Source organism: Toxorhynchites rutilus, chromosome 3 (assembly GCF_029784135.1).
Source record: "Toxorhynchites rutilus septentrionalis strain SRP chromosome 3, ASM2978413v1, whole genome shotgun sequence".
Taxonomy (NCBI): Eukaryota; Metazoa; Arthropoda; class Insecta; order Diptera; family Culicidae; genus Toxorhynchites; species Toxorhynchites rutilus.
Window position 1 is genome coordinate 204,664,963 of NC_073746.1, and position 17,518 is coordinate 204,682,480.

Sequence of the window (17,518 nt, forward strand, 5' to 3'; positions counted from 1 at the left end):
CAATTCGTTCGAAGAATGGGTCGTTATTGTTGCGCAAAAAGAGCGCAGAAGACACCGCAAAACGACGATTTTTTTTTCGTTCAGTTCTTGTAGCACCCATTTATCGAGTTTTTTTTGACTTCCCTATCTCTTTCAAGTGGTTGGAAATTGTCATAGGCGTCACATCCAATTCTGCAGCAAGCCAAATCCACGCACAACTGTTCGAGTGCGTGGATTGGCGTTTACTAAAGCTCTCAGTTGGTCGTAGTCAACATCGAATAGCCGATTACTACGCTCGTCATCTTCAAGGCTTTCTTCACTGCTGCGGAATTTATTGAACCACCATTGTGCCGGTAGTGGTCCCTGGGCCAAACGCGTCGTTGATATCGCGAGCTGTCTCTGCTGCTACTCGGCCTAGATTGAACAGGAACAAGAAAATCGTGCGAATTTGCCTTTTCTCCACGCTGTTTGAAGCCCTGAAAAAAAGTGGAACAATTATTTTTTAAACAAAATCACTACAATGAATAAATAGAGCGAAAAATGTGCTTCAAAATCTATCTTCTATCTATATATATAAAAATGGAGTGATGTCTGTCTGTCTGTCTGATTCTTACAGACTCGGAAACTACTGAACCGATCGACATGAAAATTGGTATGTAGGGGTTTTTGGGGCCGGGGAAGGTTTTCGTGATATTTTGAGACCCCTCCCCCCTCTCTAAGGGGGGGCTGCCATACAAATGAAAAACAAATTTCTGCATTACTCGGAAATTAACCAAGCAAACGAAACCAAAGTTGGCATGTGGAGGTTTTAGGATGCAATAAATGTTTCTATGGTGATAAGATACTCCTTCCCCCCTTCCCCCTCTCTTAGAGGGGGCTGCCATACAAATGAAACACAATTTTTTGCATTACTCGGAAATTAAGCAATCAAACGAAACCAAAGTTGGCATGTGAAAGTTTTAGGGTGCAATAAATGTTTCTATGATGGTTAGACAGTCCTTCCCCCACTCAAAGGGGGGGCTGCCATACAAATGAAACACAAATTTCTGCATTACTCGAGAATTAATCAAGCAAATGAAACCAAATTTGGCATGTGGAGGTTTTAGGATGCAATAAATGTTTCTATGGTGTTAAGATACTCCTTCCCCCTCTCTTAGAGGGGGCTGCCGTACAAATGAGACACAAATTTTTGCATTACCCGAGAATTAATCAAGCAAATTAAACCAAATTAGGCATATGGAAACTTTAGGGTGCAATGAATGTTTCTATGGTGGTTAGATACCCCTCCCCCCTTTCTTAGGGGTGGCTGCCATACAAATAAAACACAAATTGCTGCATTACTCGAGAATTAATCAAGTAAATGGGCGGGACGAAGTTTGCCGGGTTAGCTAGTGACATATAACATTACCGGATTATAAGCAAATTTTATTTCAAAATACATCGTTTACAATATAATCAAGTTTACAATATAACTTTCTTCACGACCTAATAAAAATAATGATTTTGATGATGAAGATAAGGAACGTACCGACAATTTATGATAAAAATAGGCTACCAAAACCGAATGAAATCGTCAAATCAAATCGCAACGTCATCTGGAGTTCGGAGAATATTGGTTTGGATTATTACCTAGTTGCAGCCACCATGCGCTCAAAGCCGTCGACAGGCACAAAAACGCGGAAACAGCTCATCTAAGCGAATTGATCCGTTCTAGGCTTCTTTGCCCAGTCCTGGTGGTATTCCGGATGTAGAACAGCAGTATCACTATGGTTCTTCTGCGAGATAGTAGGATTGATCATACCATCTATCAGAGCTGAGGCAACACAAACGAGCTAGGTACAGCTTTCAGCAATATGCAGGAGCGTGTGATTGGAGTGTGGCCAACCAACCAAAACATGACATCAAGATCATCATCGGAGATTTCAAAGCTCAGATCGGTAAAGAGAAGGAGCTCAAACCTGTAATTAGTATGTATATAGTATGTATTAGTATGAAAAAAGCCCAAGACTAATCGATTTCGTCACCTCTAAGAATATGGCCGTACGCAGTACCTTTTTTCAACGCAAATTCCACCAACAATACACATGAAGGTCATCAAACAAAATCTCAGATCGATCATGCTCTGATAGACAGACAGTCGTAATTTTTCGAACATAACTGACATTAGAATCTATTCAGGCGCTAACACCGAGTCGCCTCACTACCTGTTGATGGTGAAGAAACGCCCAAAACTCTCCGTTGTGAACCGATGGTACCGATGCTCGCGACGGTATAATCTTACGTGACTGAAACTAGGAACTCCTCATTATCGATTTGTGAAAGCTGGAACCGATCGTGTTTCTCAACTTCTTCCAAGAGAATTTCGACATTTTTGTACCTAAAATGAAAATTCTGTTGAAAACTTTATATGAAAAATATTTAAGTTTCCATTTCTCTACTTATCTGGAACGATAGCTTCGTTAATTATTAATCTAGTACGATAAATGTACTAGATTTCGAGCAAAATTTGTTACGAAGAGAAATGTCAAATTTTTGGGTTCGTAAACAACTAAGATAAGATCAGACAATAGGGGGTCTTTTACGGACCAAATTTCTGTCTGATACGGACCAAATTTCTGTCAGTCGTTCTGATTTCTGATTGGTCGATTTCGATAAATTTTGTAAACAAAGTCGATTTTTCCAGTGTTGCCAATAAAAATAAATTACGTTGGGTTTGTATTGAATTTAGAAAAAAAATGAATTTAATTGATATTACGATACTTAGTTTAGAGGAAATGTGAAGGAATTGTATACACGTTTTACCTAATTATTTTGTTACTATATTTTGATTGAATTGAAAAATTTATATATATATATATATATATATATATATATATATATATATATATATATATATATATATATATATATATATATATATATATATATATATATATATATATATATATATATATATATATATATATATATATATATATATATATATATATATACATCCATTTCATGTCAAACCGATATAGTGCTCCTCAGATTTCCATGAAAAGTGGTAGTTTCTTTCTTTATTGCAAAATATTAGACCCGTATTTTTTTTTTTTCGTTAGGGTGACCTTTTCTTATTTTAGGGTGGTCCGAAAAATCATTTTTTTCAACTTTTTCCTAAAAGTGCCTTTTTTAAAAATTCATAACTTTTGAATCACTGAACCGATTTAGATGATCGATATATCAAATTGAAGCCAATTAATCTTTTTTGGAAAAATATTAGGCTTGCCAAGAAATCGAATTTTGTTTTCGTAACTATTGATTGTAGTTGTTATTTTTATGTTTTTTGTTTTTATGTTTTTATATTTTATGTTTTTTCTTGAAAGCTGAGGATTTATTACATAACATATCTCGATATCAGATAGGCTTTTTTGTGTTTTTGAGTGACTTTTCAAAGTTAACCGGTCGTCCGTAAAATCATTTTTCCACTCTTATCCAAAAATAATTTTTTGCAAAAATTTATTACATTTGAACTACTGAACTGATTGAGATGATCGACATATTAAATTGAAGCCAATAAGCCAATCTTTTTTGAAAAAATATCACACTTACCGGAAAGATAGGATTCTAGTCGCATAGGTCTAGTCTAGTCACATAAGAATATTGAACGAAGACTTAAAACATGTTAAATTTACAAAATAATGACTCTAAAACGAAAAAAACACCTCTCTAGAACCCTCTTTCCAAGTTCAATACTTTTTTCAATATTTTTTCTATTAAAAATCTACCTCATTGGCTTCAATTAGATTTATTGATCATCTGAATCGGTTCAGAGGTTCAAAAGTTATGATTTTTTGAAAAAGTCATTTTTGGGAAAAAGTGGAAAAAATGAGTTTTCGGACAACACTAAAATGGAAATAGACATAAGTTTAGTTTAATAATAATCTATTTGGTTTCTGATACTAATATATTTTATTTCTACCATGCCATGCTCCTGCTATCAAATTTTCGTTTCCTTGTTTTTTTGTTTTCTCCGCTTTTTAAACGAAAAGATATAAATTTTTTATAATAATGTCATTCCTTGTTTTTTCACAATGGAATAAAGTGGATGGCAAAACATACATTTCTCCTGCCATTTTCTTCGGCAAATCAGCTTCGTTAGGTTCCAAATGCGATTTCATATTTCGGAATAGAATTTCCATTGCTAAGAAGAAATTAAAAGTCTCATCATTCACTATGCAGATGGGAGAGTTAAAAGCTGTAGCTCGCAAATATGAAAAAAGAGACGGTTGATACAATCTAGGTTGTGTTTTGCTGACTACCAATCTCTTGTTACACTGCTGACATGTTCTTTCCCGCTGAATAATTTTTTTGATGATGAAACCAGCTATATAGAACAACGAATTTTGTTCTGTTCTGTCGAGAAAAGTTTTCGCTTCATCGACGGTGTACTCATAGTCGAATTCAATATTCATATCATCCACATTATCACTAGAATTAGATGAAGCTGAAATTCGATATGATGTCGATGCTGCTTCATTGTCCATCAATTTCTGGGCTGAACATTCTTCACGCCGCTTTGATAGCAAATCTATCAATCCAATAAGATGTTGTTGTGTATCGGCTGTATACGAAGCATTCGGTACTACGGTCATGTATTGCGAAAGAGTCACAATTTTCAAGTTATTGCTGAATTGCAATGGAGTTGGGCGTCGTTGCTTTGCACGAATCAATGAGAAAAGACTCTCCAGACAATCTTGGACGAACCGCGATGTAAATATTTGTGGGTGTCCTTCATGCAAAAGCCGATCTGTCAACCTCACAATTGCATTCGTGCAAACGATTACACTTGTTTGCCATGGTTTCCAATGTCCGTGTCCTACTTGGAGATCATACATTAACCGCACCATGGTCTTCAGATGAGCGATATCCTCGTCATATTTCATAGGATCATTCAAACAAAATACTTTTTCTTCTGCCCTATTATTGATAAGCTCGAACCATCGAGCAAAGTCTTCTATGAAGCATGCGGTAGTAAGAAGCTCCAGTAATTCTCGTATTTCCGCATGAAACTTCAATGCTGCAGCCACCGTCCTGTTGCAATATTTTGTTGCGTTGCATACTTTCATTTTATCTATTGAAGATGTTCTGTTGTCAAAGCACACATCCGAGGCCGTTAGTCTGTGACAAAGCCGCAACGTGTTGTTTATTTCGGAGTTCACGATTGTGGTTAAATGGTCTCGATGAACAATATTGGATGTTAGCTTTTTTTCACGAACATACCAATCCGGAACTTTCAGGTAGACATTGTTCAACCAGCCATGTACTGTATTTTTAAATACGTGTACGGGATCGGGTATGATCTCTAGCATTCTGTTCTCAGCGTTTGGATGAGGTATCGCAGCATTTAATGTCTCATTTTTGCGACGAATATCGATCCCCAAATCCTTCCACATGCGCTGGTTTTCGGACCCGGAATCTGTTGTTATAAAATGGACACGCAAACTGATTCCCTCTGCTCTTGAAACTGCAGACAATACAGCATTCTTCAAAAACTCTTTTTGTATAGAGTTGCCGGTGTACTCGAAAGCAACCACCTGTTTCCAGCGCGCTGCGATTCCAACTAGCATGAATACCAAAGCTTTACAGGCTAAAATTTGGGACATAGGAAGCGTTGTTGTTCCAACAAACTGCTTCGTATTTTGGCAAAACTCATTTGCCTCGTCTATGCTCATTTCGTCTAGAACCAATCCGCAGTCCTTTTCTTCAACCGACATTGTGGAGACTTTATGTTGTAGCAGCTCGAATATATCTTCAAGAATACCTACAAAATATCATTTCATATATTAACATGCGATGAGACATATGATTATATTTACATACCAGGACTGAAACGAACTCCTTCAATTTGGCGTAGTAGAGTCCTCGTGGATGGGAACGGGAAGCCTTTTTGAATAAGCTTGTCGTATCCACCTTGACATGCAAACCGAATTTGTAAATTTTCCGTAATCGTTTCATTGGACCAACGTTTCACTTTTTTAACCTCTCCTGTTAATAGCTTAATTTGATCTTCTCTGAAAAGCTTCTTCAAGGGTTGTTTTCCACGAATTCTCGAGGTCAGATATCCGCATTTTTTCTTCCATTGTTTTACAATTCTATTAACGGTTACATCAATATAAAATATTAGAAAATAACATATTTTTTGACACACTACCTTTTCAGCTTGGAAATTTGATGTTTCAAACGAAATATTTCTTCCTGTAGTTGTTTATCTCCTTCATATACGTCAACCAAATCATAATTGTTCTCAATACTTTGTATCTCTTCCCATTCCTCATTCGCGGATGCAGCTAAGGTCGGAATTTTCGTAACTCCATTTTCATTGTATTTCCCATCAACAAAATGAGCCTGTATATATGCTAGTATTAGGATATGTTTTAGAATTAGTTTTTAATACTTACGCTACATATTCTTGTGCTTGATTTGATTTCAAAGAATGGAACTTCTAATTCACTGTTCACGCAAAATTGAATCCATTCTTTCCGAATATTTTTGTCTTGAGGGAACCGATAAAATTTATACTCAGGATGAGTATCCATCCTTCGCTCACAATTTAAGGCTTTACACTTCATTTTTATTTTTGAATTATGTTTTGTATGAATAAAATGGCTTCCTAACGTTGTTTTGGTTGTATTCCTGCTCATATAATAAGATAGAATGTTTTGGTTCAGACAATGAGAATCTGCATAACGCTGTAACGGTTGTCAGATTAGATTTATTTGCTAAAAAAAAATCCCAAATTTGTTTTGGAAACGATTATATTATAGATATGGGTATTTAAAAGACTTATTTTATCCTTTTAAAGCATATTTTTGAGATTGTCTATTTGAAAATATGCAATAATCATTGAATTCGCACCAACCAAATGTTACGATTCATTAAAATAGAAATTTGAAAAATCCGATATTTTATAATATTTGGCAGCTCTGGCATCTTCATGTCATGGCTTCGTTTTTGGACGACGAAGAAGAGTAAGAAGCCAGTTGTCTGGTCTTGTCTTAGGTAAACAAGGCAAAACTATTGCAACGATAAAAAAGATCGAAAAACAAATCCAATTTGATATTATATTAGAATTGTGATTAGAAAGTAAAGATTTCGAAACGACAGCGACAGTGAACAAGAGAGCACGCTTATTCCAATGATGCGGTAGCTAAGGGATAACCCCCTATCGCTAAGTGAAAACGAGTGAATTTGTCTTATTTACGTCTTCGATATAAATTTTTTTATCCCAAATATATATTTTTATTAAGGCTCATATGGTGCCAGCCTGACGGGGCCGGGAGTTCTATATTTCGACAATATTTGCCTTATAACTATGTTGGTAATATGTAACCGATTACTCGCGGTTGTCCCGAGGTTAGCATTACAAGTGTTCTCATAATTGAGATGTTGCAGTCTCCAATGCTCTGTACGTGTACCCGACACGGGATACTTCCTATTGGGATGCAGCTGATCATTAATCAGCAACGCCCCCCTAGTCTGTACCGCAAATCTAGCGTGGTGTGTCTTTCTCGACTCGAGGAATCCAGGATAGAATGGTCACTAGCCGGCAGAATCATCAGCTCGTGTAGAGTTGCCATGAGCGGTACAATCCTCAGCTCTTGGTAAATTGGCTGCACAACCTTCGGCCCATGTATCTGTAAAGAGTATGTGTATGAATTGCCGTGATTAAGTAAAAGTTTATCGATCGGATAGGAGGGATATGATAAATGGATTTCGATATAAATGATAATAATTATTCTTTTCGGCAGTATTTCAGGCTTAGCCGAGAAGCATTTGGAAATATTTCGGATACAACCATGTTCCAATCAAGTTGCAGTGCGGTGCTTCTATACTATTCCTTCAGCTTCAAAATTTGCGGCCGTTTTGATCCTTCTGGTTTCTGGTCGTACTAAATTAATGTAATAAAGGATGCAACTTTTCACTTGGTATGGCTCAACCAACAGTTTCATCAGAGTTCAATGAAATGAAGAAGCTTGTGCGAAGAATGGATCGAATTGAATACAACATTGTTTAATGAAACAAAGCAATATTTCTTCGACAAATTCAAAATACCCGGTGTAGCGATGGTACTCATACACCCATGTTCCTCCATGAACTCCGTCAAATGTTCCACATGGGAAGTGATTGATCTTTTTGTATTTCGTTGTGATTCCATAGTGCTAAAATAACAAGTGATTAATTATGCAACATAATTAAAGGAATTGTATTTATTCTTACATACTGGTACAAATAGACGTCAAAACCAAAGGAAATGCAATTGGAATTTTGTTTGATGTAAGGTTGAGTATTAAAATTAACATCTCATTTGCACTTTCCTATACAACGATCAACCATTCCTTGTCGAGACATTTGTTCTCGTTTCGAGCTTAAAAACGCTCGAACACAATGCTACATAATATCAATCTTTGCTCGAAATTCTACTACTGCCTTATTCGTTTCACTCGTTTCGAGCTCGCTTCGTGATCCATAATGGCAAAAGTGATCGAAACGAACAAAAATCACTCGTTTCGAAATGCGGAATGCCACCCCAATATTGTATGTTGAGTGAGTGGAACTATGCACTGGTTGAGGAACTTCACGGTACTTATATTCAATAATATTAAAATTTTCATTTTCTACTTAAAAATTGCATTTTCTCTAGTGTCTAATTTTTTTTAAATTAAATTAAATATAAAAAAATATTTTATGAAATAAAAATAAAAAAAAATGATTTTATTAAATTCCTTGACAACCTGCATAAGCTTGTTCAAAAATGTGAAAACAGCAAGAACTTATATGAGGACCAAATATAAATATAGGTTTCGATGCATACATATTAATTGTTGATTTCTTTTCCTTTTCAGAGCAATGCTCCTGGACGAGTTCTTCTCCACCAATAGTCAAATTCCACTCGAAGGTCCACTCTATATGAAAAGTGATTCCAAAAAAGGCTGGAAGAAGTACCATTTTGTGTTGCGCGCCTTCGGTCTTCACTATTATCCCAAGGAACAAAAATCTCGATCTGCGAAGGACCTTTTGTGCCTGGCTCTATTCGCTGGACATGAGGTTTATCGGGGCATCGGGTGGAAGAAGAAGCACAAAGCCCCCACGGATTTCACGTTCGCACTGCGCTGTCCGAAGGTTCCGCCAGGTGCAAAAGGCATACGTTCAGTGAAAATGCTCTGCGCTGAAGATGCCACGATTTTGGAAAGATGGGTTACCGCTATCCGGGTTACAAAGGTAAGTCGTGTGATATGGGTTCATTTGATTTGGTGAATTTATCTGACGTTCTTTTCTTCTGTTGTAGTACGGAAAGAAAATACTCGATAACCATAGATCTCTGGTGGAAGATCTGGCTCGTGAAGAACTGGACAAATTGTCTTCGGCTCGTAGTGGATCGATGGGAAGTATTATTTCTTCTGTTCAATCGCAATGCAGCAATATCACAACCAGCAGCGGATGTAGCATAAATCATTTAGTTCCTGTTCATAATAATGGCCGATTGTCACGTGCATCAAGCTCCAGCTCGAGTGGTTGTTTGTCAGACGACAACAATGGATTCGATTCGGAATTTCCGACCGGTACAATCAAGCGCAAACCATCGATGAAGCCAAATCTACCGCTAACCTCAATGACCAGGCAATTGAAGGAGGTAGGGGAAACTACACGTTTGAATGATCCATCACCGGCATCCCCGGAGCGTGGAGGAACACTAACCAGGCGTCACAGTCGAAGGAGAAGCGAAGAAAGTAACAACAGTGGCACGTTGAAAAGAAGACCCACAAACAATCGAGGATCAATCGAAAGTATGAGTTCTTCAGCATCAACGCCAACTCCAACCAATAGTATTCCGGGTACACCGGTAAATCAACAGCAGGTGCCAACATTAGTTCTAAATAGTAGCAATATAGCTGTTCAACAAACTAACGTAGCACCTCCGACGCCTACGAAACCAATAACGTCGCTGGAAGCAATGCCTTCGTGTATGACCGACTCAACATTTTCACTGCCACCGCCACCGGATGATCTCGGAACAAATTTTTCAGGTTCTACACTATCGCTAGACTCGCTACCACCGCCGCCGCCGCCAAACGAGTTAGATAATAGTTTTAGTGGATCTCAGATGTCGCTAGTAAGTTTACAGATGCCGCTGCCGCCACCGCCGCCGCCACCAAATGTGGTATCAGTGCAATCTCAACCGATAGTAGAAGAAGAAACCAACAGCTATCATCAAACAGCATCAACCGGTGTCACGATACCACCACAAGCTGTTGCTTCTACAAATGATGGTCTCGAAGTTACTAATAGCATTAAGCATTCGATAATGAAATACAATAGTCATACACTTCCGCTTCTTGGCACAAACAACAACAACAATGTTGTGATTGAACCAATATACTCAAAAACTATGAAACCATCCGCCTTGAAAGCCCCTCCATATAAGGCTCCACCGCCGTACAACGGAGACTCGTCATCGGTGAACCAAACACCTCCGCCACCAGTCCCGGCGAAAAGTGTTTCATTTGCCGAATCACCAGTGCTACTGAGGCGGAAAGTCTGCTTCGAGGATGAAATTCTCGATATGCCGACTTCACCTCGCAGAACATCTCGTGACATCTACTCAACTGCACCGGTTCCACCGCCAAGGGCGGAAGCGACACGTCTGTCAACTTCGTACACCTCACCAAAGCGGTTGAGTGATTCCGCTTCCAACCCTCCGCGTGATTTCCTCAAGGACCTGCAAAGGGTGATGAACAAAAAGTGGCAAATTACTCAGAAATGCAAACTAGAACCCGCTACAACACCGCATGAGGTTCTCGGATTCCGGGACATGCCCAACGAGAGCTATTCGTCGCACTACTACAGGGAATCGGCAAACGTAAGTCACTGGGTGCAAGAGCATTATGGTTCCGATAGTTTGTATGAAAATTTGGGCAATAATATGGGAGCGGAACCCAACTATCCTATTGTTCAGCAAGCCGTCGTTGGATCAATAAAAAAGAGGCCTCCTCCACCACCGCCCAAGAGGAGCGAGAAGACGCAACTCACAACTATGGCGCCCCATCAGAGGTTATAAGATTGGGCTCTGATAGGGTTCTCCAGCTGTCTGATGACAGTGAGGAGGACCGTCTGTTGCACGCTGGCGAAGAATGGTTCTCCGGATAATGTTCGTGAAGTGTAAATAGATGGTGATGAGCGCTAGGGTAATTTTTTAGTATCAATAAAAAGGGTTGATACGCTTTGTTCATTGGATACGATCTGGTTTAACAGAGAAGAATGAGACTGGGATTAGCCACAAAGTTAAAATTCCGCGGCTCCGTGTGCGGGTTAAATTTGAATGTAGAATAATTAAAGTACAGTTCGCCATAAATACGAATGACATGATAATGATCCAGAATCATTTGAACATTGAGGATTGTGATGAACTTTAAAAAAAAGTGACATAATTTATTGAATCTAAAATCTAAAAGAGAATAATATAAAATAAGAAGTAATATATTTTTTACAAACATACAGTCTAAGGGAAATAAATTATGAATTTAATCAATAGGGGAAGGTGGCCCTCATCCGACCCCCTAAATTGCAATGGCAATTCATCACAAAAAATATTGTTTTTTGACGACTTCGGCATTGAAATGTATAGTATAACTTAACTATGTTTTCTACCAGTCGAAAGGTTCTTGGTTCTTTCGAGGTTCTTGAGTGTGAAAAAAGGGGAAAACAGTCCAAATCGGAAGTGCCTTTTTTCGACATGTTCAAAAATGGTGGTCCTGAACCGACTCCCTATTTTTGCAGCAAATCTACTACCAATTGGCCGGAAATGACATACACCCCCAATTATATAGGTAATGTGTGAAAATAACTGACGAACGGCAGTCGAATATAATCTTGCTTTGACTTCTGATTTGATGACGGAACACCCATGCGATATCTTTAACGATAACTTTAACAACGGAATATCCTATTCCGATGTCATTTTGGAATCGGTGATGGCAACCTCTGGTTCATTTAAAACGCCCCTAAAAGACCAAAAATGAGAATGATAGCTCTTGCGTACGTGAAGAAGAATGGTAAAAGAGCAGATGGTGTTGGAGTGAAATAGAGATTGTAATGTTGGAGTGAAAATGAGATAATATTAGAGATAAACGGATACGGTATACGGATAAGATTGGGTGAAACGTGAATATAAAAAAGGTGTCAAACGATATAAACAATGAGAGAGCCGCCTACAATCAATTCTATTGCCTATTTTTTCGAACGACTTCAGGGTTCCCTTTATTCGAAATATCAATCAGTAAGGAAATTATTTGACGTTTGTTGACGTGTTTCATTTTACTTTCCTTTAATAGTTTTTTTTTATTATTATTTATTACAATAATCTCACTCTTTTATGTTCTTCTCTTGTTCTACTAGCTTCATTTCTTCTCGTTGCTTCTTGCTTGAAGTTTATTTATAACTTCTTTCTGCTGCTTTTTCAATTCTTGTAACTTCTTGTTTTTTTCTTTTATTTTTCCTCCAAAATATATATTTTATTGAGGCACATATGGCGTTAGCCTGACAGGGCCGGGAGTTCAATATTTTGACAATTTTTGTCTTACGACTATGTTAGTAATATGTAACCGATTACTCGCGATTGGCTCGAGGTTAGTGTTACAAAGATTCTCATAATTGGGTTGTTGCAGTCTCCAGTGCTCTGTATGTGTGGCCGACACGGGTTTTCTACTTGTTGCTTTTTATTGTCCATTTTCACATTTTCTAAATATTCGCGTTTCTCTTTTTGCTGTTGGAGTTTATCCTGCTTGGATATCTCACTGATACGACGTTGTATTTCTTCTTCTTCGATTTTTATCAATTTCTTCACCATCTGCCAAATCATCGTCCGTCCTGGCTTACGACTTCTTTGCTTCTTCTGAATGCGTGGTGGAGCTTTCGGGAATGGCGAAAGCGATTCAGTTGTCGAACTACAGAATAACGATCGGTCGATGGTTTCATTTTCTTCTGCTTGGTGTGATGGTTCATTTCTTTCCTCTTCATTTTCATTTTCGTCTTCATCAACACTTGTTGGATCTCGGCGTTAAATCGTTATCTTTGAATATGTCCGAATCAATCGGCCGAATTCCAGTGGCTCTTCAAATCCGGCTTTTATGTTCCTTTCATCAGCTCCAACCTCCAGAGCTCGTGCCACGAGCGTTTTTGAAAGTTTTTCAAAAATTCTAGAAATAACTCTACATTAATTCATCCACTCGTATTTGCCGATACAGCTTGAACAAGTGTCACCAATTGTCCACGCTCGGCAGATATGATTGACCCGATCACAACGAGATATAACATGGACTGTTCTATGCACTGTAGATACACCCGTTTCATCGACATTCCAGATATCGCATGGTCCGATATTTATTTCATTCATTACATGAAAGTTATTAGCGAAGAAGGCAGCAAATTCGTTGGATCAAATGCGCTGGTTCTGCCTAAGCTAGTGGCTTCAAGTTTTCTCAGTGATAATTTTGGATTTCAGGACATGAAAGAGCGAAACCATTCTAAGCCGGCCAAATCATCTCGATTCCAAGAGGGCGGACAGTCAACATCCAGTTGTCTGACGCACGCAGAAGGTGGTTTTCGATAGATGCTTCTTGTGCAGCGCTGAACACCTTCAAAACAAGAATTGAAATTGTTAAAAGAAATATACGATAGATTTCTAGTACGATAGTATTTACCATTCTGTGGCCTTTCTCCACAATTTTAATATTTACCAACTTATCGTTGAAGACGGCGCCAGTGGTTGTATGGTTAGCGTAACAGCCTCACAATCCGATCGGCCTGGGTTCAATCCCAGCTGGCGTCGTTGGGATTTTCTGAGGCGAAAAATCTCTGGTTACGTCTTCCTTCGGAGCGGAAGTAAAAGAAGTTGGCCCGGCTCATGAGTTGTTGAGTCTGATAGGTAGGAACAGGTGGAGTCGCCTCCCTGATGTCGGTGATTGGCACTAAAGTGGCGGAAATAGGCCGACGAAAAATAAGCGAAGATAAAAAAAAAAAACTTATCGTTCGACTGTCCCACGGCTCTTTCCTCCTCGTTCGGCGTTCCATTTTCATTATTATTTCAATGTAATAATAAAGTTGATCGAGGAATTCCAAACTCACGTGCGGTTGCGCGAAGTGACCATCCTGATTTTATTGCTTTAACCGCCGGACGATACTTCTATCGCCGGATCTCGTTTTGGGATTTTTGACTTAAATTCGTCCCATATCTAAGAAAAATTATAGAAAAATTGGAAAATGATCTTTACTCAGTTTTAGTTCTTTTTTTCCTCTCTCTTTTACTGTTTGACACCTCATTATAATCACGGTACACACAAACGTGAAGTGATACACTCCGGAAGTATGTCATTGTTATCTCGTCACCATACACGGTAAACGATTAGTTTAAGCCGTTGTATAGAGCTTTATATGATCATAGTGAATGGCTTAACTCGACATTTTCTGATTCATTCTACGCACTCATGTTATTCTGAAAAAAAGTGTTTTTCATTTGTTATGTTTGAATTAATGGAGCTAGATTATAGTGACGTCATCATTATCAAGCTGGTGCAACTTGTTGCTAGCTATCGGGAATGTATTGTCTTATTTTGTATGCCGTTGCTATAAGCCAGTAATATGGCCGAAAAACAGGGGGTCGGTTTAAGAACACTATTTAGGGGTCGGTTTAGGAACACCTTTTGGGAGTCGGTTCAGGACTAACCCGACTATTTCAAAAAATCGAATGTCGTGGACATTCAATGTATATAGCTTATTTTTTTTATGGATTTTGCAATTTTTCGCCATCTAAAAGAACGTGTAACTCATTTTCGATACCGGGCAAAAATCTATTTTTTCCTTCTTTTGAGCACTGATAACAAAATGGCGCTAAAACGCTAGAATTGAAAGAACAGGAAAAAAGGTCACCATATAACGAAATTCTAAGCATTGTGACGCCTTTTATTTGACACTACTAAAATTCGGTAGATAGCGCCATTAATGAGATCCAAGAGGTGGTCGGTTCAGGGCCACCGGTCGGATTAGGACAACCTTCTCCTATAACAAATACGATTGATTTAGCTCATCTCTGTTCTGATTTAGCATCAATCGATTTCATTTTTTTTTATAATAATTATACGAGTACTATTGATACACCAATTGGGGGATATCGCTGAATATATATATATATATATATATATATATATATATATATATATATATATATATATATATATTGTACAAAATTTGATTTCCTAGCTTCAACTTCATTGACAATTATAAAAAAGATATATCTCGAAAAAAATGTCTATTTTAACAAAAGAGTGCCATAGGCTGAATGCGAAATACACTGATATTTATTGTTGTAAACGATTTGTACTATTTGAAACTAGTGAGAGACTATTTGAATTCACGGTCTCTTTCAACTTTTCAACTGATTAGTTAGCCAGCAAGCAACTCATCGGCGGTTGACTTATATTTGACTTTGTTATATGTGTTTTGTTTCGATTACGCTACTATTAGCTCTAAACAATCCGGGATCAGCTAGGGAGATACTACCACGGATCTAAATACTTTCGTGGCGGGGTCTTTAATGGAACTTATCCGGAAACAATAATTATACTCGATAAAATTTTTACGGCAAGATATACACACACACAGTTTTTGAAACGAAGATTTTGTACTGTCCACGTATTGGACAATAAAATATACAGAATAGAAAGAAAGTAATAATATTAAAAATTGGTGCTTTTATTAAAAAAATATATCGAAAATAAATGGCATTGGATTACGAATTGACAAAGAGATGCAAAACATAAAACAACCGCTAATTGTTGCTTATAGCGCAAAGTTTACACTGAGATACAACTAAATGTTAGATTGTCTCAACGCAGAGGAAAATGATTGCCAACATTGTAAAAGAATCTTCCTCCTTCGCCACTTGTAAATCGTTTTTTTTTTCTAACGCGGAAGGAATTAGAATAATGTTTTATCTCGTATGCTGAACAGAATGTCTCCCTTCCTTTATCTTTTAAACTAAAATATAGTATGTATAACACATCAAATGAGGTAGGAGCAGGACCATCGTGGAAGTAATAAGCCGTCGCAAATATCTATGTTCAGTCAACCTCGAATCAAAGAAATGAATACGGAACGCGTAAGTAATATCGGATATCAAACTGATGACTAGAACAGGAATGGTAGAGCAAAATATGGTGGTAATTCAATTTTTGTGAATTTATCGTTAAATAAGCTATATTCGTAAAATATTTCGCAATCCTATTTCTAACGTGACAAATGCGAAGTAATGCAGAAAACGTCAAATATATATATATGGAAAACAGAACTTGTTTCTTTGCAAGGTAAGATGACAGTATTAAAAGCCAACACTTCGTTCATTGTATTCCACATGACATCGAGGAGAATGTGGCATATCTGAGCGTCTCTCCACCATGGAGATGCGGCTCTAAGGAGTGTCTGTTCCCCATGTCAGGTGGGTCTGATCGTCTAAGACTTATCGACTTATCGACAGTGGTCTCCAAGAACATGGCCATGCGTAGCACATTCAGACCCCACCGTTTCAGAGGAGGGAGGTATGTCAAACCATCAGAGAAACATTTCCCGTACCTAAAAACTCTCATACGGCAAGTTTGGCTCCATTTGCTTGAATAGTTTTTGAGTTATGCAGAAATTTGTGTTTCATTTGTATGGCAGCCTGAAGTGGTCCTCAAAGAGAGGGAGGACTGTCGAATCATAAAAACATTCAGTGCTTCAAAATCATAAAAACATTCATTACCTCCCGAGTTATGCAGAAATTAGTATTTCTTAGAGAGCGGGAGGAGTGTTGAACCTCCCCATGCCAAATTTGATTCCATTTACTTGATTAGTTCCTGAGTTATACAGAAATGTGTGTTGCATTTGTATGGACGAATTAGCAGAGCGTTTTTTAGAACGTAATCCGTATCTGCCATTCCGGAAGCCATTTTCGACATGATAAAATGAGAAAAATTACAAGCCCTTCTAGATTTTTTTTTATTCTTTATTATAGAGACTTTCAGTCGTAGGCTGGTTCATCTTTTACAGCCCTTCTAGATGATTTCAGTAAAGCCTTTTTGTTCGATCATTTTTAAGGCCTATTCGAAGATCTCCAAAACTTATCGAGTTTTGGAGATCTTCGAATAAACTTGAATTTTCACTTAGTCCATTTTTCCCACCCCAGGTGTCCATCTTTCCCGTCAGGTGTCCCGACTCATTCTTATTGACGTAGAACTACGTCTATCAATAAGGGTGCTAAATCAGAAAACAGGACACGTTTTTATGAAATAAATTTAACGTTAATAACTATGTTTGCCGCGACGAATCGGAAATTCTCTAGGATTTGTCTTTTATGCTATATATTACAATCCCCTGATGTGTAAATAGTCGGCGATCATCGAAGGGGAATGGTTAAAAGTCTCCCTGAACAAATAAAAGAAGAGGAAGAAGGATATTTGCCTAGAGCATA

At 37.9% G+C, this 17,518-nt stretch overlaps 1 protein-coding gene across 3 annotated transcripts in view; it reads left to right on the plus strand.

The window, feature by feature from the left end:
- Positions 1 to 16,360, plus strand: part of LOC129775227 (ras-associated and pleckstrin homology domains-containing protein 1) — an 85,927-nt gene extending 69,567 nt beyond the window's left edge. For all 3 annotated transcript variants that reach the window (XM_055779663.1, XM_055779664.1, XM_055779665.1), the window contains 2 exons: positions 8,865 to 9,240; positions 9,308 to 16,360. In XM_055779663.1, the coding sequence (XP_055635638.1) occupies positions 8,865 to 9,240; positions 9,308 to 11,077 (2,146 nt within the window). In that variant the 3' untranslated portion in view covers positions 11,078 to 16,360. The remainder of the gene's footprint in view (positions 1 to 8,864; positions 9,241 to 9,307) is intronic.
- Positions 16,361 to 17,518: the final 1,158 nt, after the last annotated feature.